The sequence below is a fragment of the Egretta garzetta genome, unplaced genomic scaffold (assembly GCF_000687185.1).
Source record: "Egretta garzetta isolate BGI_Z169 unplaced genomic scaffold, ASM68718v1 scaffold175, whole genome shotgun sequence".
NCBI classification, from domain to species: domain Eukaryota; kingdom Metazoa; phylum Chordata; class Aves; order Pelecaniformes; family Ardeidae; genus Egretta; species Egretta garzetta.
This window is the reverse complement of record NW_009259860.1, coordinates 2,364,297-2,387,114: the sequence shown is the minus strand read 5'-3', so window position 1 is coordinate 2,387,114 and position 22,818 is coordinate 2,364,297. Positions and strand designations below refer to the sequence as shown.

The following is a 22,818-nucleotide window of genomic DNA, read 5'->3' as shown; positions in this document are numbered from 1 at the left end:
GTAAAGTATGTTTTTCAGTCATTTTTACCCCAATTTTTAGATGAGATGTAATGTTTTGAGGTATTATCTCAGTAAAACATTAGCATGCAAAAACCACAAAGAGCCAAACCCTGGTTGCATGTACAAATTTGTAAAATGGCATTCTACTGAACTAACTCATGGAGAAATAAAATATTGTTATTGTGATGACAAAAAGAGTAAAGTTATTTAACATTACATGACCATTAATATATGGGTGATAATTTAAATGTTCTTGAAGCAAACAGGTATAAAGGAAGCAGATTTATTACAAGTTCACTGAAATCTCCTGGCTCTTTCTCTAATTTTATTACTAAAAATAAAACTGGATTCAAGAAGAACAAACAAAACTTGTCTCCATCTCAGTTACAGGATGAAGACAGGCAGCAGTCTTTCAAACAAGCTTCTGAACTCTTTATTCAGAGAAGCTACTAATGCTATTTTCACAAACCCGTTTAGCAATTCCTCAGTGTTGTCTTACTGAGGGGTTTCAAAGCCTCATTTTAGAATTTGTATATTTTGGCATATCATGACTAAGTATTCTGTGACTTACTTTCTTTCTGTTGTGGCGATATGCAACCATAAAATATCTAGGCCTGCATGTCTATCATCTTCCATGTTCCTTTCATACTCTATCCAGTTAGAGAATCAACAGTTTTCAAGTACATAAGACTATTTTACTTCAACTAGCAGCACAAGCTCATGCTGCTTAAACAGAACGTGCACACTTTATGGAGGTACAGAACAGTGTACAAAGCACTGTTATTAGCCTTAAATAAATATTAATGAAGTACCTACAAAGACCAAAAAATGGAAACTATGCTGATGAGTAAAGTAACCAAAAAAAGGTATCAGCCTATATTCAGTGTATTAGTAGAGAAACTTGAAGACAGGCAGCACAAAAAGAAGTCTTTTCACTTTTTACAAACATTGACTTTTGTGGTATTAGTCATCAGTTATAATTAAATTCATTATGCGTTTGTTAACTGCTACTCCTTTATCTTACTGAAACAAAGCTCTATCTACCCTCCAATGCATAAAATATGGCAGCTATTTAAAAGCAGAGGAGATTTGATTATTATAACCAAATCAATATGACAATTCGATTGCAGAGATCAATCAGCATATGTCAGATTTAAACAGTGATACATTAAGAGCTGTGAAGATGCTAAGGACAATTCAGCATCTCTGGAGTTGGAAATGCTGAGGTTTGCTAGAGGCAAATAGAGTAATTAGAGTAATTATGTTAGGTTTCCAGAGGAGGAGTGACAGGAAGAAAAGAAAGGGATAGAGGGTAAAAAACCCAAACAAATGATTCTTGTTAATGAATGTGAAAAAGGTAGAATTTTGTTGTTATGGGTGAAGGGACCATTATCCTCTTCCTTTTTCTCCACATTTTTACCTTGTTCTCCCTTTCTTCTGCCCTTCCACCACTGTGGGGATGGGAACATCATCCTCTTGTAGCAGTGGCTTCTTCACCCATTTGCAGAATAGCTCTTGAGAATAAGTCAGATTTCTACCCACTGTCCCACGCCCCCCCCCACCCCCCCAGTTTCTGGCAGATCGTCTCTCCATTCTTATGCTTGATTCATTTGTGGTAATTTATCTTCCGAACGCAGACTGCTCTTGGTATCACTCAACTGGCTTTGCAGTGCTAGAGTAGAATAATTCTTAACTTTTTTTCCTTGTTCTGTCTGACAGTGTGTGCTCCAGCTGCCAGACAGAGAAGGAAATGTTGTCCAGGTAACCCTATGCATTCCACAACCTGATCAAAAATCCATAACCATGGGTTAATAGGTCCTACCAGTTCTCCATCTAATGTGTCCAAAGCTTAAAGAAAAATATATGCCTGTCCTGAACAGTTTTTCACGCTGATCCCTTTTCACATGGATATTCTTAGGTTACTTCTAAACAGAACCCACCAGTTGTCTTCTGCTAGAAATTCTAAGTCACTGGAAGACTGACATCACTTAATTTCTAGGTTCAAAGAACATACTGGTTTAGAGGAGCTCTTTACTCTCCACTTAAAAATAAGTTAAAACAGGCAAAAGGGTGGGAGAAGAGAACAACAGAACACAGCGCAAACCAGTCTGGAGTTTTTTCTCCTCCTGTTTCAAAGTACTCCTACAACTTGTGGACATCGCATGTTAAAAACATACTCACGATTCAGATTCTGTCTGTTCCTCTTGCTTACGCTTTCTTTCTGTTACTTCTCTTTCATGTTGGCCTCTTACAATGTTTCTTCTATGAGCTGCCTGAAAGCTTCTTCCCCCTTTTTTCTTCTGTTTTTATTTAGGATTGGAAAGAGAAAAGGAGTCTTTAGATTACTGAAAAGCAAGATTATTAAATCATTGTTCCTGTAAACAGTTAAACCTACCTATACTAAGTATCTTTCAGGCAACTCTGCTCCATGGAACAACCTGACAAGAGCTGGCTTTCCACAGAACTAAATACAAGACATCCACATGTTGGTAAATTCTGAATTTTAGTCCTTTCCCCCTTTCTCCTTTTCTAATTGAAGGAAAATATCCTAAGCACCAGAAAAATGAAGACATTCCAAATGATTGGCTAGGGACAGTTTTATACCTTTCAAAAACTTGACTTCAAGCCAAATGTTCTCTCAGATGCACCCAAGGAAAAAAAGTCCGCGTTCTGAGGAACACAGATGGAAAAAGCTTTTGACAAAGTAACTGCTACATTTAAATCCTTTAAGGATTGTTAGAAAATATGGAAGAAGTTCCTGGAAGAACTATTTGACAAAATAAGGTTCTGCAACTTTTATTCTATATATCTGTATTACTCAACCACAGGGCTCCAACCTTTACTAATATCTGGCATTAACTTCAGGAGTGATCTTCAGTGATACTCCTTTCCTCTATAACAAATGTATCAGGAAAGCAGAATTATACCTTGTCACCTTCTTGTTCTTCTCCGTCATCTTCAGAGTCAGAAGCTGACGCAGATCCCACTTTCACAGCATTTTTCCTTTTTGGTTCAGCCTCTTTCTTTCCTTCCTTTTTGTCAAATTCCTTCTTTGATTTCTCCTCCTCTTTCTGACTTTCCTCATCTTTTTTCCCTTGCTTTTTGGGCTTTTCTTCTGGTCCTTTTTTCTTTGCCTTCTCCTCCTCAATAGCGCTAAAACATTAACAGTATTTAGGTATCATATCCATTACCTACAGTGAGTTTAAAATACCACATTCTCCTAACTCAAGAAATTTATTTTTTTATTTATTTTTTTAACCACAGAATATTAAAAGTTATGAAGTTAATTCACTCTCAGGTTCATTTAATGACTCTTCAAAAAAATACTCAGCCTCCTTCTCAAATTATAGCCCACTACCTATGCAAAAAAGGAAATAAATAACAGTATGGAGGCCCTAATGAAGCTAACATTAATATACGTGAATAGATCCAAAACCAAAAAGTTAATGCTCAGAAGTTCTCCACACACGTATGTGTCTGCAGGATCAAGACTGCATACACTGTAAACTAATTTTATAAGGTATACTTATCTAAGGTGTACATATCTGAAACTGTGCATCTGCTAATCTACAGGAAACTATGCTAACGGTCTACTTTTCCTTCAGTTACTAGAACCACTAAGGACTTGCTTGACACAAGAACAGAAGAGGTAAAACCAAAATTTAGGTAACAAATAGTGTTGTAATTCCATCACATTTCTGAAACAAAAATGAAAAAAAAAAAAATCAAAAAAAAAAATCAGTATTTTAGTTTTGTATGATCTTGTCTTTTTTCTTAAGTATCTTTTCCTCTTCACCTAGCATACAATTATATGAGTTTTGCACAGATTTTACAAGTTAGGAAGGTTAATACCTTCCACCTCTTGTTCCAGAAATGTACTATCTGGAGTTACTATGAACTAGTTACCTGACCTGCAAATGACAGCATCAAAGCAAACAGTAACTCATACCGAATACTAAAGGGGCAAAACCCTGTCAGGAACTCAGTACTAACTATGAAGCCTTCGCATAAGGAACAACATGGTTTATAATGAAGCAGCTTTATATTAAGAAACGGAACAACTCACGAGTCACTCTCTGAAAGACAAGGTGGTTTCACCAACTTGGGTCTCCCTCTTGGTTTTGGAACCTTTACTTCAGAAGCTAGTACATATACAGAAACAAAAGGTTAGTCCACAGCCACCATCTGCTCCTTGTCTATGAGGAAAGATTCTTGCTCAACAGATAGAAGCTACGCTTAAATTATATACCCTAACTTTGCTATTATAAAAAATTCAAATGTTAAGTGAGTACCAAACTTTAATCAAGATCTCTTTGAAAACTTAAAGCGTTGATAGGGTTTTTTTTTTTTTTTAAGATAATTGGTAAATTAAACTCTGGTGTTTTTTTAGTCACAAAACTACCATTCTTGTGGGTTTTGCACTCTGTGCAGTTATGATTTGTTTCAAAAGTTGCGTAACTACTATGAACAAGTCTGCAATTAAAGAATGAGAAAGTTTGAAATTAGAGAATGGAAGGAAGTCATCCAGCGTCCACATTTGTGCAGCCTGTTTGCCAGTATTTTTAGATGTATCATGGGGCTTCCATCATTTTTCTTGGTAACAAACCACTGTCAAGAAATTCTACCACCACACCATAGCACAGAGCAAAACCTTGCATTTCCTCAGACTCAGCACATTGTTAGGAGTAAGATAAATAATTACCTGACTTCCGGGCACTTATATCCTTGAACTGCCTGTCTAATACCACAGTGAACATGTGGTTAGGAAACTTAATGCTCAGTGTTTAAACTCCTGTTGGTGTTAGCATGGAGCACCATTAAGAAAGAGATGCAGGCATCATATCAACACCAGAAAAGGCAGCATGGTAGATCTTACAAAAAGGCATTTTATACAGTGGATGAAAGCATCTCTTATACATCCTTTCCTGCTCTTACACACAGTAGTTAGTAAAAACAAACAAAAAATTGTAAACATAAAACCACATACAAATATGAAAAAATGTATATTTAGTATGTGTAACGAAAGGGATGGAGACGGAAGGGAGCAGAAATAATATGCAATTTCCTCACAGCTTCTGAGGCAAAAGTAATTAAGCCTAGTTAACTGTAGCTGCTCTTTCTAAGTTATTTTCATATTGTCAGCAGATACAGACAAGTATAAATTATTTGTTCCCCAGACTAGATGCTCATACCATGTACTTAACGGCTGCAAGAACTGTTTTCCAATGTTAATGATCAGTTCAAGAATATCTGCAAGCTTACCACAAAAATTCCAGTGAATTAGATCATTGCTACTTTAAAAGAAACAAGCACTGCAGAATTATCCCCAAACGGTTCTAATTACACATTTAAAATAAAAGCAGCTATATCTTCTTTTCATTTGTCTATCAATCTACACAGACTGCCTTAAATATATTTTTAAACAAGTCTCTCCAGCTCTCTGTTTTTATTGTCCTCTGAGCTCCACCTACAGGCTGTGTATCCCCCCCAGTTCTCTTCCTCGTGTTTTATGGTTATTCTAATACAATTGAAGTATTTTATAAATCTTTAATGAATATGAACTTTTATGGAGCAACAATGCAAGAAGAGCTCTTATTGTATATCTATAGTTTAGCAACATTCTACGAAGGCTTATAGAAAAGTGATACTTGTACCCCAAACCAACAAGTCTTATTTAGAGGATTGAACATTAGTAATAATTTAAATCCATTTACGCCCTAAATTCTTCAGTTTGAGATGAGGTTGTTTTCTCAAAGAAAGACTGCCTTTAGCATGAGAAAATACTCTGAAATATGCTAGGGGAGAGAGACAGCTCCCTGACTAATTCTACTAAGGTGTTTCTGTGGTAAAAAAATTAAATCTTTTTGAAGTTACCTGAGGGTCTTCCTCTTTTGGGGCTTACTTTTGGAGACACTGGCACAGGAGCTGCTGCCACCACTGCTGCTGCCACTGCTCCAGCCACTGCTGCCGTTGCCACTGCTGCTGCTTCCTCAGCTTCAGCTTGTTTTTCAGCCTAATTTAAAGAATTAATTTCACAAGTGAAAAAACACAGGGGACCAATTTCTTGACTACTTTCTCAAACAAGAGCTTTAAACTTCTAGAAAGGCATTATTGCTTCTACACATGAAAAAGTTTCCAAATTTAATGACAGATTGCATTTAAATATCACTAATTCCACTCTTTTCATACCATCACTACCTGATACAGTAATGTTTCACATCATTTCAACCAGACCATTCATCTTCAGAACAATAAACTATCTTGGAATGACAAAGGAAAAAGATTATTTGTTAGTATTTTTAAGATCATCATAACAGCATGCCAAAACCAAATTTTAAGCAGGTAAATTCATTTTTTCCCCCATATACAAATACTCTTTTAGATGCCATCGGCTCCCCTAGCTGCATCAAAGTATCATGCCAGTAGATGGAGCTATTCAGAAAAAACGCACCTGCTTCTACCTCTCTAGCCAATTATTCTCAATGAAAAATTGTATGTTGACCTGCACCAACTAGACATGATGACCTTCATCTACATAGTCATTTTAGTGCAGCTGGGTTGTAAAGAACTTAGGAAAAAAGGTCTTGATGAAAGATTCTATTTCAGATACCTATCTGCCTGCAGAAACATTCCACATCCATACATACAGAGAAAAAGAATTGAGAAAAATCCCAACTGGAAAAAATATTCAGAGTTTAGTGTCCTGGATGCAGGAGCATTGATTAGCAGGAGCAGAAGTTATGGGCAAATTCATATTTATCTTAATATTCTTTGAGGGCACCTATAATAAAAGACAATTTTAAAGATCAGAGACAAAACTTCAGTTGAGAACAGAGTAGAGGTACATCTCTCACATGAACTGTGCTATCAGTCTACAGAAAGACTGTTTAAATGAAGACAGAAAAAGATCTGTTACACCACATCCTTTGAAATATTATGTTTGTCCGTCCAGCAATAGCCAGTACTAATGCAAATTTCTGGTTAAACCCCTTGCCACACACAGCACATGCCTAACATGAGTCTGTCAGCTGAAACTAGTAAACATGACAAAGGAAATCTTAGGCTTGCCCTGCCTTATGATGCAAAAAAAACCCCACAAACCCCAAACACCTCAAACAAAATAAAAAAAAAAAAAAGACCAAACCATAGGGACTTGAGTGCTTTTTGAAAAAGAATGAGATTTTCTTGTGTGTCATCTGTGACACCTCTCCCATTTACAAGCTGAAATCACATATATGCATAGTCACAGACATGCTTTCAACTTCTTGCTGTTCAGACTAGAAGCTTTCTTTAAATTTTATTTTAGGTATATTTTTATAAAATTTACGTTTTTTTAAAACAAGGTAGTCTTCAAATTGCATTTTTAAAGCATTCAATTCATTTTTGTAAGAGCATCCAAACACTATCTTTCTTTTTCATGAAGCAAATGATGCTCAGCATGCTACTTATCTGTGACAACACACTAAGGTCACAGCTACTTCGCACTCAGCCCATCCCTGCTGTCAGCACTAATGTTACAAGTTTAATGCACTCAAAATTAAATTAAACTATGCCCCACTTTAATCTAGTTTTTAGATCAGTCAGTGCTCTGATCTGGTTCGCTGTGTGACCACATGAACATTAAGACAGGAGCATGCTGAGCAAGCAGCAGCTGGGACTGCCTCTTTCAGAGGTTTAACAGAGATTTTTTCCCAGGTTGAAGAGACCACAAAATCACAACCTCATGAAAAGGGGAAGTATTTCAGGTGTTAGTTCAGTGTAATGAAGATGGTAAAAGAAATTTTTCAGAGCTTCAAAACAGACTATTTTATTAGTGGTCTAGCTAACAGTTTATATCTTAGTTTTTCTTATTTGCAGTGGACTGCTTGGGAAAAGACTCATTAAGTTCAAACAAAATTGAGACATGTAAAGCACTCTCTGGGAAAACTTTAGTTCCTACAAACCTTTCAGCCATCTGAAAGGGGGGAGGAGGGTGTCAAACACTTCAATTTATGCATAATCTGTCATTAATGAAAATAATATCCAGTATCACCACATCCAAAAGTTTCCGTAAGATGAAGGAATTTAATCAAACTTATTGTTACCTTTCTTTTTCTTCCTCTTCTAGCAACTTTAGGAATAGAAGCATCATTTGATTTTACCACATCCTGTGAACATTAAAAATGGTGCTAAGAGTCTTAAAAAAACCGAAGGTATATTTTAAATGATTCTAAGTTTTTTCCTCAACTGAAACCTCTGGCACATAATTTAGACAAAAATTCCGTAATACATATGAAGACACCTCCTAATTTTACATTATTAAAATCCTGATTATCTGGTAATCAGGATTCTTCTTCTGAAAGGTAAGAAATAAAATAAGTACTAAATAATATTCTGTTTTAAATAAAGGTATGTAGTAGTGTTTTAGTCTGTCTGAACTCTTCATCTAACCCTTTAGGTAAGTATATCTGCAATAAAGAGTATGTGATAAAAAACACTGTTCCACCTGACTTAATTGAACTTACAGACTAAAAGATCCCTCTGGTGAAAGCTTCAACAAACACGAGTGAACACATAAGAACTTTTATATAATCAAACAGCTCCTGAACCATCCACAGTAGTAGTAACTGTAGCTTCTTAGTACTCAGTAATAGATTTACATCAATTGACATAATATTTAGATGTTCTCTGGTACATAGGAAAAGCTTTCACATACTTCTTTACTGTTTTTTTCAGAAGGCAGATCATCTTCCTTTGAAGTATCCATCTCCTTTTCTTCTGTTTCAGCCTCTGCAGGTAAGTTATCTCCTTTAGGGGACAACTGCAAAGGGAGTTAACACAGAGTGAAAAAAATGCATTAAGAAGTATTTCACAGTGAAAAGAGAACAGGCTAATAACCATCAGGCTGCTTTTTACTTTAACGAGTTTCAGGCTGTGGATACACTACTTTCTTACATACACATTGAAAGCCTAAGGCAGGACCACTTTCTCCAGTACATGATTACAGATGGTTGTCAGAACAGGTCAAAATACAGCAATGTACTATGGTGGAACTTCAATTCCACTTTGTGTTCATGGTAACATAACTACACTTTTTCACCATATCACAATTACAGGACTAGTCCTAAGTGTTCACGCCAACATCGAGGGTTCATTTGGCTCACTGTTTATTTAGATATACAGATCGATATCCGAGTCACAGACCACATTTAGGGAAGAGTACCGCTCTACCGAAAAAAGACTTAACGTAGTAAACAGACTACAAAAAAGTTGTCTTATGTGTGAGACAGTAATTAGTGACAATTAGTGTCATCTAATCTATGCCTTTTCCCCCTGTTTTGTAGTGTTTCTTTTTTTTTTTTTTTTAAAACCTTAAATTACTAGTTTTAGGTCAGCAGTTAAGACTTGAAAAATCAAGATTTTGTAGTCATTTACTTGAAAATAATCAACATTTCCTTGCAGCCTATGTATGTGCATCTTCAGTTCATTCTCTCAACTTTAATAGTATTGCCTTGTCCCACTTGCATGGACATTTTGTGAAATTCCCTTTTAAAAGTAGCTACAGTTGTTAAAAATTCAACATTGAATAAAGCAAGTCAAGCACAAGGCTATTGTACTATTTCTAGTTACTCGAAGACGTGTAGTATCAACTGAGTCTTTTTACAGATTACAACTTTAAGACAGAAGAAGCACTGATACACTAAAACCACAGGAAACCAGAGTACAACAACCAGTTAAAAGGATGTTATAGCTACATCAGTATCAAAACAAAAGGAGTAAATTTGCTCCATAGTTTGCCTTGAACTGTTACTGATTTGAGACTAATGACTGAAATCTATGTAAAAGGACCCATTCAGGATCTTCCATGACACTCTTATGTCTTCCCGTCTCTCACAGTGCCAGCTCAGGACAGCCTGAAAGCACTTTTCGGGGGAAAAATGAAGCTTATGTCATTGCCATTCCCACTAGCACATGCTGCTTGCTGCATAAATTCACAGTGAAGCAAACTGATGAACCAGTCTTGTTAAAAAGAAGTTTTCCCCTTGAGGTAGCCAATGCTGTGGAACAAATACTTTTATCAGCAGTGTGCATGGGCAAGAAGGAAGCACAGCGCTGGTTTACTAATACTACCTGGAAATTACACCTTGAAGAGTGCTCCTAAAGTACAGCTGATACAACCCAAATCACACTGACCTTCTACATGTGGAAGTACTAAATTAAGAAACACTAAGCAGTAAGAAGCTGGGAGAAATAACCCAATTACTCTGCAGTCTCCAACTCATCAAAACAACTCTCAACATCATCTATCAGCGTGCTACCAGTACACTTTTTTTTTCCAATCACAAGTTTTTTTCCCTCTTAAAAAAACCAAGCTATTACAGCTACTAGACAGTAATCCTACACGAGGAACATCTACTATCTATTTGCCACATTGCAAATTCTTCAGTTGCACTGTGAATCAATACTAAAGGACAGCCAGCTACACCTACAGAAAAACATTAAATCTTGCCAGATATTCAAAAGTAAAACAGTGAGAATCAAAGCAAGTCTATTTAAAATAGTTTGATGCTCTAAATTAAGGACACTGCTTATCCTGTAAAGTAGTGATTTCCAGAAATTAGTTAAAAATAAATGAGTTACCATAAATGTATCACTCCTGTCTGCATCACAATTTTTGTCATTTTAGGATTCTATTCTCAAAAAAACTGAGATGACACACATGAAAACATTCAAGGACAGACAAGTTCAAAGCAGTGTGCTACACTAATATCATTAAGTGTACGGTACACTAGGAAAGGTTCACCTCTTACAGTATTAACTATGTACAGCACCAGTAAACTGAAATAAGGATGCTTCAGACAGAAACACATCTTCTTAGTATGAATCCAATATAATTAAAGAGAACACAATCTTGTTTCAGAAGGATTTGAAGTTATGCACACATTTACAACCTAAAAAAGCTAAACTCTGTCTATACAAACTACTGTATATCGATTACTCACCGATACTTTCCTGACTCAGAGTTCAATTGATATGGCTATGAAATCCTTTTATCCATTTATATCTTAATTAGTCCATTAGAAGTATGGCCTAATTCAAACTGATTCTTATAAACGGTTCGGGCAAATACACTGAAGAACCCTTTCAGCCCAGACAGAACCTAATGCTCTATTAAGCTTTTCAACAAAAGTTGTCATAATTGAAAGAGACAGTCATAGCTGCCAATGATATTAAATAGTCTTCAAAAACAGAAAGGGAAACCTAAAGCTAAGTCTTGGTGATCATTACCACCTTCTGCCTAGGAATCACAGAATCATTTAGGTTGGACTTGATGATCTTAAAGGTCTTTTCCAACCGTTAACCTAACACTGCCAAGTCCACCACTAAACCATGTCCCTAAGCACCTCATCTACTGGTCCTTTAAATACCTCCAGGGATGAGGACTCAACCACTTCCCTGGGCATGCTGTTCCAACGCTTGACAACCCTGTCGGTGAAAAGATTTTTCCTAATGCCCAATCTAAACCTCCTCGGCGCAACTTGAGACCATTTCCTCTTGTCCTGAAGTACTGTATGAATTCAGTTTAAATGTAGTATGATTTAGAAATAATAGACTGGTAAAGAAATTGATTTTCTAAAACATGTACAGCACTTTAAAAGGAATACAGAAGGACAGAATACTCCTATACGTACATCTGAAAAGAAGCAAAGGCAAGGTAGTTACAACAGTAAAACACTGTTAGTTTAGAGTACTTAAGTAAAAACCTGGCAATACAGTCTTGACTTAAAAACGTTCCTGGTAGAGAAAACCCACAAATTCAGCCACTCACTTTTGGGACAGAAGGCTTCCTTCTTTTGGCTCCTGCTTTTTCTTCACTTCCCTCAGCAGGCTCCTGACTGCTTTCTTGAACAGTTTCTTTGATAGGAGTGTTAACAGCTGGATGGGACTTCAATATAAAAACATAAAACATGAGATCTAAATCCCTTCCTGAACTACATAATAATGATACTGAGAGGTGTTCTGCCACCTGTACGTTACTGAAGAAAGCACCATCCTAAGGAACTTTTTATTAGAACTACAAGAATATTAAAACCTATCTTATTTAATTAATTTCCACACTTTTCAGTTTAAATTGCATTTTCATTATCGAATTTCCAAGCTCTAATGCTATAACAACATTTTCACACTAAAAATACTGCAATGCAAGGTTTTTCTTACGCATAATTTACAAAAAAGAATAGAAGTTGCTTTTGGTTAAATACAACTTGCGATGCTACTGCCAAGGAGTGCAGTTTAAATAAGCTATCAATCCTCATGAGCCAACTACCTGTTCCTGAAAACATGAGCAGAAAAAAAAAGATTATAATAAAGGCTAAAGAACTGAAGTTAAAAACATGGAGAAAGAGAAGGCAAAGCCAAAAATCACTCTTTTTTTATTCCACTACATTGTGGATAGCATTCTCATTTTTAAATATTAGCTCCTTCAAACAAAGCTGGCAAAACTCCCCTGACTCTTTAGCTTTTCCCCCACTGAGGAAATGGTTTTGGATTTAAGCCCAAGCCACAACCTCCCTTCTGCACTCCTCCACTTCCCTTACTAGCAGTTACAAGCAACATCTGCAAAGTATAAATACTGCTTTCAGAACATTCCAGCCAGTTCTGGCAGTTAAACAGAAAACGTGGCTCTCAGGAGGACTTACCAAGACAAAATATGTCCAGCAGAAGGACAGAAAGAAAAAAACCTGCTAGTGAATCCTTCTATATGAATAGCTGACAACTCTGTCACTTTAATATTTTCTTGCATCCAGAATAAATGCTCAGTTTTTCCAACATCTCTATGCGATTACCCACACCCCTCTGCTGTGTGGCAAAGCACAAAATTATCTTCTCACCTTGAATTTTCAGGCTCTGACAACTAAACTGTCTTCCCTGCTACTGTCCAGTAACTGTGCATCACTTAACTCTAAGAATCTTTTTTTTTTAAAGTCTGCAAATTGTATGTAGATCAAATAGAGAAATCAAGGAATATCTTAAAATAGTCATCCAACTCCAATACCTCAGCTAAAAAATTTGTCCATTCACCAATGTGTACTGAATATGACAACATATTAATAGGCTGTAATATGCGGTTCTACTTTAAAATATTGTTGGACAAGTAGCATCTTCATTTATCAGCACACTTAATGGTACCTTTCCTCTCAGTCTGCATTGGTTAATGCCAATTACCAACCAACCACTCATCTTCACTTTTGAGATTGCTTGCTGCCTACACCAATCTTCTGTCACAGAGACTGTGCCGGGGAAAACAGCAGGCAGGTGTCAGCACTGCCGGTGACCTGTGTGGATCCCAGTCTGGGACTGCCCCGAGCCAGTCACAAACAGTCCCGGCTGGCTCCACAAGAGGCAAACTCACCCACCACCACACACTGACCCACACCCACCAGACAGCACATGGTGCCTCTGCCCAAATGATGGGAGAGGATCACTGAGAAGAGCAGCTGCCCGAGGAGGGCTGGAGAGATGCTGCAGAAGGGGGATGCTGACACAGATGAGGGGCCTGCGTGGGGCACACAGGACACAGAGGCAAAAAAGAGATGCCAGGGCAGGAGGGGGACACTGGAAAGAGGAGGCACACAAGGAGCAGCCCAAGCCAGCCTCCAGCCCTGAGCAGGGGCAGGATGGGAACAGAAGGGACAGTTCAGAGGAGACTGCATCCCATGGAGGAGCCCATGCCCAAGCTGCTGAGTAAGCAGCACAGAACAGCAAGAGCAACGCAACGGCTGCATGCTGGCCCCCACCTCCTGTGCCACCATCACCTCACCCAAGGGACTGACCATGATGTGCGGCCAGGGGACCAGTGAGGAGGAGCAGGAGTTGGCCGGAGGGAAGCTGAGGCATGCTTCTCTGTCTTTGTTTCTTGTTACCAGAATCACTAACAAAAAGCTTATGTGAATTGGCTAAATTGTGCCAAATTCCCTGACATGAGTGTTTTGTTGCCTGTGCCATACCCCTCCTTTGGCACAGATGGGAAGGTGGGACATTAAAAGCAGATTTCAACCACTCTGCTACCCTTAAAACAGGTACAAGCTTCCCCATAAATTCCCAATATAACCGACCAAGTATCTACATCAGACACTCTTAAACTTCCTTTCCTTCCCCAACTGAAACATCCAGAAGCCCTACCCCTCAAAAAATTCTTAGTTGCTAATGAAGAGACACAGAGACTGTAACCAAGCGTTCAGCTTTCCTTATGGATAGGACAGACAAACTGTATCCACTTTTTTCTCCAGCTTTGAAAATAGGATGCTAAGGCAACAACCTCATGAACAGGAAAGCTGCAACATAATCAGATGCCACGGGAACTAACAAGAACATGAAATAAGGTACCTCTGAAGACTCATCACTGTGAATTGTATGTTAACCTGCAAAGTAGTGAAGAAATAAAGCTCATTCCAGCACATAAGCTGAAACAAGTAAAACCAAAACAAAAACGAAGTATCACACAACAATTTTCTTATTCTTGGGAAAAGTGGGATGTTCCCCCATCTTATCTATCATCTTTGGCAGAACAGTGAGATATTTTGATTAGAGGAATTAAACCCAGAAGGTAGTGCTTTGTGAAAAAACATGGAAGATGCACGACTGACTGACCTGAAATCAAAGACGCTCAAAGAAATGCTCTCTCAAGCAGACCCTTACTGGCAGTTTTAACCTAGATCAAGTAACACTTACTCTGCCCGTTTTACATCCTGATTTATTTCACAGAATGTCAAATCTAGTCGGCCATTTGCAGATCTACTCCTTTAGCAACAACAAGAACTGCCCATGAGAGAAAAGAAGAGCTGGCTAAATCCTAAGGGCTTGATTTGCTCCAAGTAAAACTTGCTTTTAACAATGCATAGCACAGGACAGAAAGAAAAGGCTATCAAAATAAAGGCTTTCTAAAGTAAAGGTGAAAATTCAGAAGAAAATTTGCACAAGTCTACTGCATTACTTCATTTATTCTGTAATTCAGTCTGGTCCAACCTCCTACATTTCACCTCTTATGTTGATGCCCCTGGTCCAGTCATTGTTACTGCCACTGAAAAGCACCTGACTGTCTCTTCGCACCCTTGCTTCAAATATTTGCATACATCAATGAGGAGATCACCCCTGAGGCCCCCAGGGCTGAACAGTCCCTGCTCTCTCAGCCTTTCCTCACAGCAGGGATGTCCACATCTCTCTCGTACTGAGTAGCCCAGAACTGGACACCATACCGCAATTAAAACATCCCTACTAAGAAAAGTTTCTTCTTCCAGTAATTTAAGGCTTATAGGAACAGATTTTAAATATGACTTGCGGAATGAAAAACTTTTTTTTTTTTTAATAAAGTTTTTAAATAAAGAAACAGTGGGCAAAAAAAATGGCAAAGAACAACCCAATGGCTCTAGACAGAACCTGACAAGTTCACAGGAAGAGCCTGTGAAAGAGCTATCGTCAAAGCTGAGGTGAAGTATCTGGATGGAACTCAAAAGGTAGAAAGAAAAGCTGCCAGACAAAGAAAACAGTCTGTGTGCACCTCTTGGCAGCATGTTTTGTGTATTGCCAATTGGAAATTTATTTAGGAACATCTGAGATGCTACGAAAGCAACCCTAAACAAGCTTGTTACTGTTGATTATACCCAGATTTTCATCCTGTTATAATGACTGGTAACATGCAACTCAATTATGGTTCACAACTGCCTCAGCCATCCACAGATCATCTCTCCTGAACTGTTACAAAGAAAACAGCGAGAAGGTATACAGACTCATACTTTACAGTAGTAGAAAGAACCTGTCCCTTATTAATAAAGCCCTTCCCACTGTGATGAGGGGATTAGCACCCTTCCATATCCTGGAGCAGGAAAAGCAGACATCTGGAGTACATCATCTTATCTCTTGACTCTACTTCAGAAACTCCTTAACTCTTTATCCACATTCTCCTTCGAACTACAAACACAGTAACTTGGGATATCTTACGAAACAGGGGTTAACTGCTGCTGAAATGGCAATCCAGCACGTTGTGTAAAAGCAGCAAATAATACCATAAGATACCAATTCTCTTTGTTATTACTGCAGCATTGCCTACAGGCCCCAGTATGTGATCAGGGTACTGTGTACATAGCAAAACCAAGAGGCTACAGAATGTTCAGAGCAGGTAAGCAAAGACAAAATAAGCAAGACTATTTCTTTGTCTTCAGATTAAATGTGGGTCTTTTTATGTGTAGTACTGCATAGCTCCAGTTTAAGCTTGGAAGATTTAACACAAGGGGAAAAACTGAATCAAGCAAGGCACGTGACAGTTTGGGGGCAAGAGGCAAGCATCACATTGCTTCCAATCACTAGGAGGAAAATACTGTACAGTAAGAAAGCATGTACTGAAATCTTACAAGGATACTTGTGGAGAAAAGCACTTGGGTTTAGAAGACAGAAAGAAGTAGAATGACAGATTCCAAAGAACTACCATTTTTCAAGCATAGTTGTACAGTTCCAAAGATAAGGATCTTAGGAATACATATAGTTTTAAGTATAAATAAATAAGTATACATATGGTTTTACATAAAACTTGATGTGTACTGTAAAAAGTAAAAAAAAACTTTTAGCCTTGTGCTCTGAAATTGTCAGCATGATCCCCCATGAGCTTACTAGCTATCACCAGTTAGACAACACCCCCTCATCTCTTTTATCCTATTAATACTAGGGATCAATTAAAAATAAAAATATTAAGAAAAAATTCTAACCCACAGTTGAACGACAGCAGTAATTCATTACTCTACTTCAGGGAAACACTCACTGCCTTTTTCTTTCCCAACAGTATAGCAACAAAGACTTGCAGACTCTGCATAACTTACCTGCTGATGAGAAAACTTCACTTTGGGATTGTTGTCGATTTCCCACAACCCTTCATTAAAACCCTTTCTTTTATTTGGTTTGCCGTATTTATCTTTATTTTCAGAGTAAGGGAATATGTCCTTTGGTCCCAAAAATGCCCTTAAGGAGAAAAAGAAGAAAAAAGAACAAAATTTCATATTTTAAATGGTTAGTCTTTTCAGAGGAGAAGTAAGCACCGAATGTTATTAAGCTATGAAATTCATTGCTACTACAACTAATTCTGCTACATAAGCGTCTTTTAGTTTTCTCAACTTTTGCCTTCAACAGCCCATGATTTCCATTGCTGCCACCAGATATGTGGACTTCCTCCTTCCCAGGGTGTTAAGTGTCTGAAACAGCCAATGCTGCATCTTAAGATTGCAGCTTATAGGACCACCATCTACTGTGACCCAGAACAATTAAAAACAGGGTAGCCTGTAAACAAACCGAAAGAGAAAAAAACTTCCTCAAAAAAAAAAAAAAAAAAAAAATCAGGCTTAAATGTTAAGAATAAAGAATCCTTGAATCTAGACAATGTAACGCACAATTTAAAGGAGAAGAAATGGCTCCAAGCTAACAAAGAAATTCCTTCAAAGAAATTAAAAATCATCCAGTTAAACCAGAAAATTTAGGAATAATTTTTAGTGTTTTGGACACCAAAAAGCAACACTTGAATACACTGACTGCCCATGTCTTTGTAAGTATGCTATATAATTCAGCATTAATTCAGTAATTTTTCAGTGCATGTCAATAGAACCTCACCACTTGATTTACTGAACTTAAGCAATAAAAATTTTAAACTGCTCCCTTAGTTTCTCCTCCAATGCTTTTCTTGATGAAGTAAACACTACAAAAATTCGATTTTTGTTTAAGCTACTCTTGTAGTAGAGATCTTAACACTGCCTGCGCATCTCTGTCAGACAAACAAACAATGTTCCCACACAGTGCTACCCCTACTGTAAGCTGTGTAGCTAAAGCTTTTAGCCTAGGAGCTTTTCCCACATATCGAAGCCACAGTACCCACTCTTATTAGCTTCTCTAAGCTAGGCTAGGATAAACCAGATAATGTACTACTGAGAACCAATACTCTGGTTTATGGTGAAGAACATCAAAGACTATTTAACTCCTGCTCTACTTTCATGACCTTTCAAGTTAGGATTTCACGGTGGCAATCCATATGCTGTTAACAGAAAAAGACAACACTGTGGTGGTATGTTCTTGTTTCAACTCTGTGACTAGACACAGGTTTGTCTGATTGTGGGATGCAACTATCTGAAAATTGCAGATAATTGCTTTCGAAAGTATCAGCTCATGGAAAAGTTAAATAGATACTTATAAGCTTCACCCTCCTTTTCTTCACCATCTTTAAAAAGAGCTACTTGACACTTACACCCTACTGAACAAAACCAAGAACCTATCATCAGCCAGGAAGCTTAAGCGTTTCATACTCCAGCAGTAAAACACCCACCTATGTGTACAAAGTATTAAGTAAGCCACCTTGGCAGATCAGACTGCATGTCATCCACCTCTTTGCAAGACATGGGTAGCGAGGACTTGGCCAGCATGGGAAACGTGCATCTGCAAAGCCTACTTAAAGAATCATAGAATCGTTTAGGTTGGAAAAGACCTTTAAGATCAAGTCCAACCGTCAACCTAACACCGCCATCCCACCACTAAACCATGTCCCTAAGCACCTTGTCTGCCCTCCAGGGCAGACCTTCAAATACCTCCAGGGATGGGGACTCGACCACCTCCTTGGGCAGCCTGTTCCAGAGCCTGACAGCCCTTTCATTGAAAAATTTTTTCCGAATGTCCAACCTAAACCTGCCCTGGTGCAACTTCAGACCATTTCCCCTTGTCCTATCGTCTGTTACCAGGGAGAAGAGGCTGACCCCAGCCTTGCTACAGCCTCCTGTCAGGTAGTTGTGGAGGGCGATGAGGTCTCCCCTCAGCCTCCTCTTCTCCAGGCTGAACAACCCCAGTTCCCTCAGCTGCTCCTCTTAAGATCCAGCCCAAAAGGATGGGGACAGAAACCCGGACAGATGAAAACAGAAACATTGTCTCCTTTCCCCAGAGGGAAACATTTTTCCCAGATACGCCTCTACCCATATTGGTCAGGCTTTGGAAAACACCAGTAACCAGCAACTATGAAAAGGTCATGCGGCCTACTGGGTTACTGTATGTAAATCTCCATGTACCAAAAAGAAAAAGGAACGAGAAAATCAAATGAAGAGAGATTACCCTAACATACAGGGTCCAGAAACTAGAGTTCAGTGTGACCTTGTGTTTGTCTGTGACCAACCCGAAGTTGTGCTGATGTGATTTACTGGCACAATAGAACCAAATTAAGCTTTTATTAAAAGAAAGTAATAAAATAGATACTATTTTAGGAAAGGGTACTGTTGCTGCATTAAGACAGTATGGAAATAAACAAGCCAAACCTCAATCAAATTCCCAAAGCTGTTTCAAGAAGCGTGTATCTGTTCACTGCACACAGATAGCAACACATTTAGTTGTTTTCACATAACTTCGAGAAAATCAACAATAGCAAAGTACAAGTTTGTACTTGTTTATAGTAATCTGCAAAACTGAATTAATATTGTTCCTAAAAATCAAGTAAAAGTTATTTTGTTTTTCCCCATAGCTTCTCCTTTCCTACCGTAACCATCCACACAGCTGGAAAACGTCATCCTTTATACCGAAGGACTTTTTAGCATGATTAAACTCGTTATCTGGATTTTTCGAGTTGCTGCTACTTACAGTAAGATAGGCTGCATGTGTACAGACTACTTACGTGCTGAAGGCACATAGTGTCTAGCTTTGCACAAGTGTGTAACTTGAACTGTGCGAAGCACAGCTGAGATCAAGTTTACCAGACTTGTTTTAATTCCCATGAAAAAAGTACAGCAAATTGTTAGCTCTAGCCAACTCCTGGTGGATCAGTAAGTCACTATTTAGAGCTACAAACCTAAACAAAATTACATGCCATGGAACAGCATGCTGTTTTTTACCCGATCTGCTCCCTCCTACTGTTACTTGCAAGTATCTGCTGTAAGCAACAGTAAGGCATGGGAGTTTTACCTGTTACCATTCTGAGGAGCACCGCACAAGTAACATCATTAAAGAACAAATGCCACAAGACAGCTGGGTCATGGAATATCCTGTACTTTGCAACGTGTATGAAACAGAGGCAAGAAGTTTCTTTTATACTGTATAGATCTCAAATGTAGGAACCCTGAACCTACAGCCTAACAAAAAAAAAAAAAAAAACAGATCACAGAAGAACTTTATTTTGTAAGAATATCAAAGACTGAGGAACAGACATTTCAAATTTGCCCACATAAATCACAAAAAAAAAACAAACCCAAAACCCAAAACTTCCAAACCCAAGCATGTCTTAGGAGCCCAGGCTAAATTTAAAATCGGCCATGACGCTTCTCAAAATTTGCAAACATCTTTTTAAAGCTTTAGGTGAGTTATTTTTGTCTCCCTTATACTCAATCTACGTCCCTGAACTTATTTACAAGTGCACAAAACCCCCGTACAGTCCAGAACATTAGACATTACCAAGGGCAGGATCAAAGCAATACTGTGTTTTCAGCTGCCAAAAGAAATGTAGCTGGGGAAGAAAAAAATAAGAAAAAAGGTAACCTGCTGCATTGTTTAAAATGATAATTTAAAAAAAGGGACTCAAAAGATTCAAACCTCACAACCTCGAATCAAATTCCAGGAACCCCTCTTTACCCACAAAACTATGCACACAAAAAACCCCAGCAATCTACTGAAAAAATGAGGACAATTAAAGAAATGTGTGGGTATATGAGCCAAGCATATAAAAATCTTTTTCACTCCTTAAGTGAAACTTAAAGACTTTCAAACTTAAGAAGAAATCACTTTTTAAAAAAAAGAATCAAGTAACAAGTAATGTCAGAGAGAAAAAAGGATGGTTACTCTTTAATTCGACCGGGCACCATATCTTGTCTTAGCATGGCTTACTGAGCAATAGATGCAAAGTACCAGATTAAAGAGATTTTAATAGATATTTAATAAGATGAAGAAAAAACCCAAGGCTTTTCCACAAAGTGCAAGAAACAGAGTACTTGCATATACAACTTCTGTCTCTGACCTGCTTACGTACCATTTGCCATTTCATTAAGAAAAACAGTAGAATTAAAAAAAACACCATTATAGGATTTAGTTCTTGTTAAACAAATCAGACAACAAATGTAGCACTGAATTTGAAGTCTTAGAAAACTACACTAGGACAACCAGTCATGCTATAAAGTAACGTGATCATTTTCAGAAAGACAGAACTGCATAAAACCCAGTGTATTTACCATCAAATTTAGCAGTGGACGAAATAGGGTCCCTCAAAGCAAATGTTGTACAATTGCAAAACGCTAGCACCACTGAAAGTACCCAAAGATAAATATTTTGCAGGTTGGCAGGTATAAAGCTTACTGCATTTCCTCATTTTTCTCTACAGATCTTATAGGAACATACCACTTACAACCCCAAACCTCTCCAGAAAAACACCCCAAAACATGATTATTTGTTTCTCAAATTTTGTCTATTTAATTTTTCTCAGCCTTATTTCACTTTGAGAATATATTGTTGAGAATTTTGAGTACATAGGGGACTATAATTAAAGTCCATTAATGAAGAAAGAAAAACCTATCAGTCATACCACTGTGGATAGGATTTTTTTTTTTTTTTCCTTCTGATGAGGAAAGCATACGTGATATGGTTATGGTCTACCATTCCCTGGAATAGCTTAAGCAAATGTTAGAGAAGCATGTCTTGTCAAAAGAGACTAATTGAGGAAGAGTCAGTCTGCTACTGAATACTATGGTTTAAAATACACTACATTCAGACAAGCCCTTAACTTCTTCTCACACCATTCTACAACGAAAAAAATATGACCCTTAAACATAAAGGACTTACGTCTCATGGGTGCCAAAAAAGAAAATAGGCATTTTATTCGTAGGAGGCTTTACCGCTCCATCAGGAACTTCATCCACCTAAGGAAAAGACAGACTATAATTAAAGTCAAGTAACAGTTAAGAACAGTCTACGGGGAAATAACTGCAAGTGTTAAGCATTAAAAAAAGCAAAAAAAAAAAAAAGCTACAAAGAAGTAAAGCAGGTCTCAAGACCTCTTTTTAACCGTATGTTAAAAAAACACAGCGGAATCAAAGACAGTATTAGCAACAATAGGAAGAGACAACACTTCTTGCGTTACAGCAACACTGCTCACATGACCACTTTCTTTAAAAGGAGAGACATGATGTGCTACAGGTAAAAAGCACAATTCAATTCCGTCCAAATACCACCCCTCCTTCAGCATAAGCAATAGCAAGACTTCCTACCCTTACGCTGAGCTGGTAGCTTGCCCAAGCCCAAATGTCAAGTGCTACAAAAAGGAAAGGTCAATAAACTTTTTTAAAAAAACAATTCTTAAGCCAGCATCTTCGCTAAGTATCTCATAATAGGTCTTTTATCTACATTCCCACAACCGTCAAATGACCTACAGCAGTCACAGACCTTGCCATGCCTCTTCCAAGGGAGCAGGGAGAATGCAAAAAAGGACTGGACAGCTTACCGCACACGCTTAGCTTATTCTACAGGAAGCACTATAGGAACAGCTGACTTTGGGCGCTTGCACAGCTCCCGCGCCGCACTACGGTACAGCGGTCCCCGCTTCTAGAAGCTAAGTTACGCAGGCTGGGACGACGAGCGACTCCTGGGAAGGGCCGCCCGTGCCAGGAGGAGCGACCTGCGGCGCTTGCACAGCTCCCGCGCCGCACTACGGTACAGCGGTCCCCGCTTCTAGAAGCTAAGTTACGCAGGCTGGGACGACGAGCGACTCCTGGGAAGGGCCGCCCGTGCCAGGAGGAGCGACCTGCCGACAAGCGCAAGGCAACGGCGGAGCAGAGCAGTGCGACTCAC

At 38.3% G+C, this 22,818-nt stretch overlaps 1 protein-coding gene across 1 annotated transcript in view; it reads right to left on the bottom strand.

Moving 5' to 3' along the window:
* Positions 1–22,818, bottom strand: part of PSIP1 (PC4 and SFRS1 interacting protein 1) — a 40,978-nt gene that overhangs the window by 14,556 nt on the left and 3,604 nt on the right. The window contains exons 2-10 of the mRNA XM_035895580.1: positions 21,814–21,890; positions 16,851–16,989; positions 11,810–11,926; positions 8,696–8,800; positions 8,085–8,147; positions 5,875–6,013; positions 4,067–4,142; positions 2,928–3,153; positions 2,182–2,300 (exon numbers count right to left, since the gene is read on the bottom strand). Coding sequence (XP_035751473.1) covers positions 2,182–2,300; positions 2,928–3,153; positions 4,067–4,142; positions 5,875–6,013; positions 8,085–8,147; positions 8,696–8,800; positions 11,810–11,926; positions 16,851–16,989; positions 21,814–21,890 — 1,061 coding nt within the window. The remainder of the gene's footprint in view (positions 1–2,181; positions 2,301–2,927; positions 3,154–4,066; positions 4,143–5,874; positions 6,014–8,084; positions 8,148–8,695; positions 8,801–11,809; positions 11,927–16,850; positions 16,990–21,813; positions 21,891–22,818) is intronic.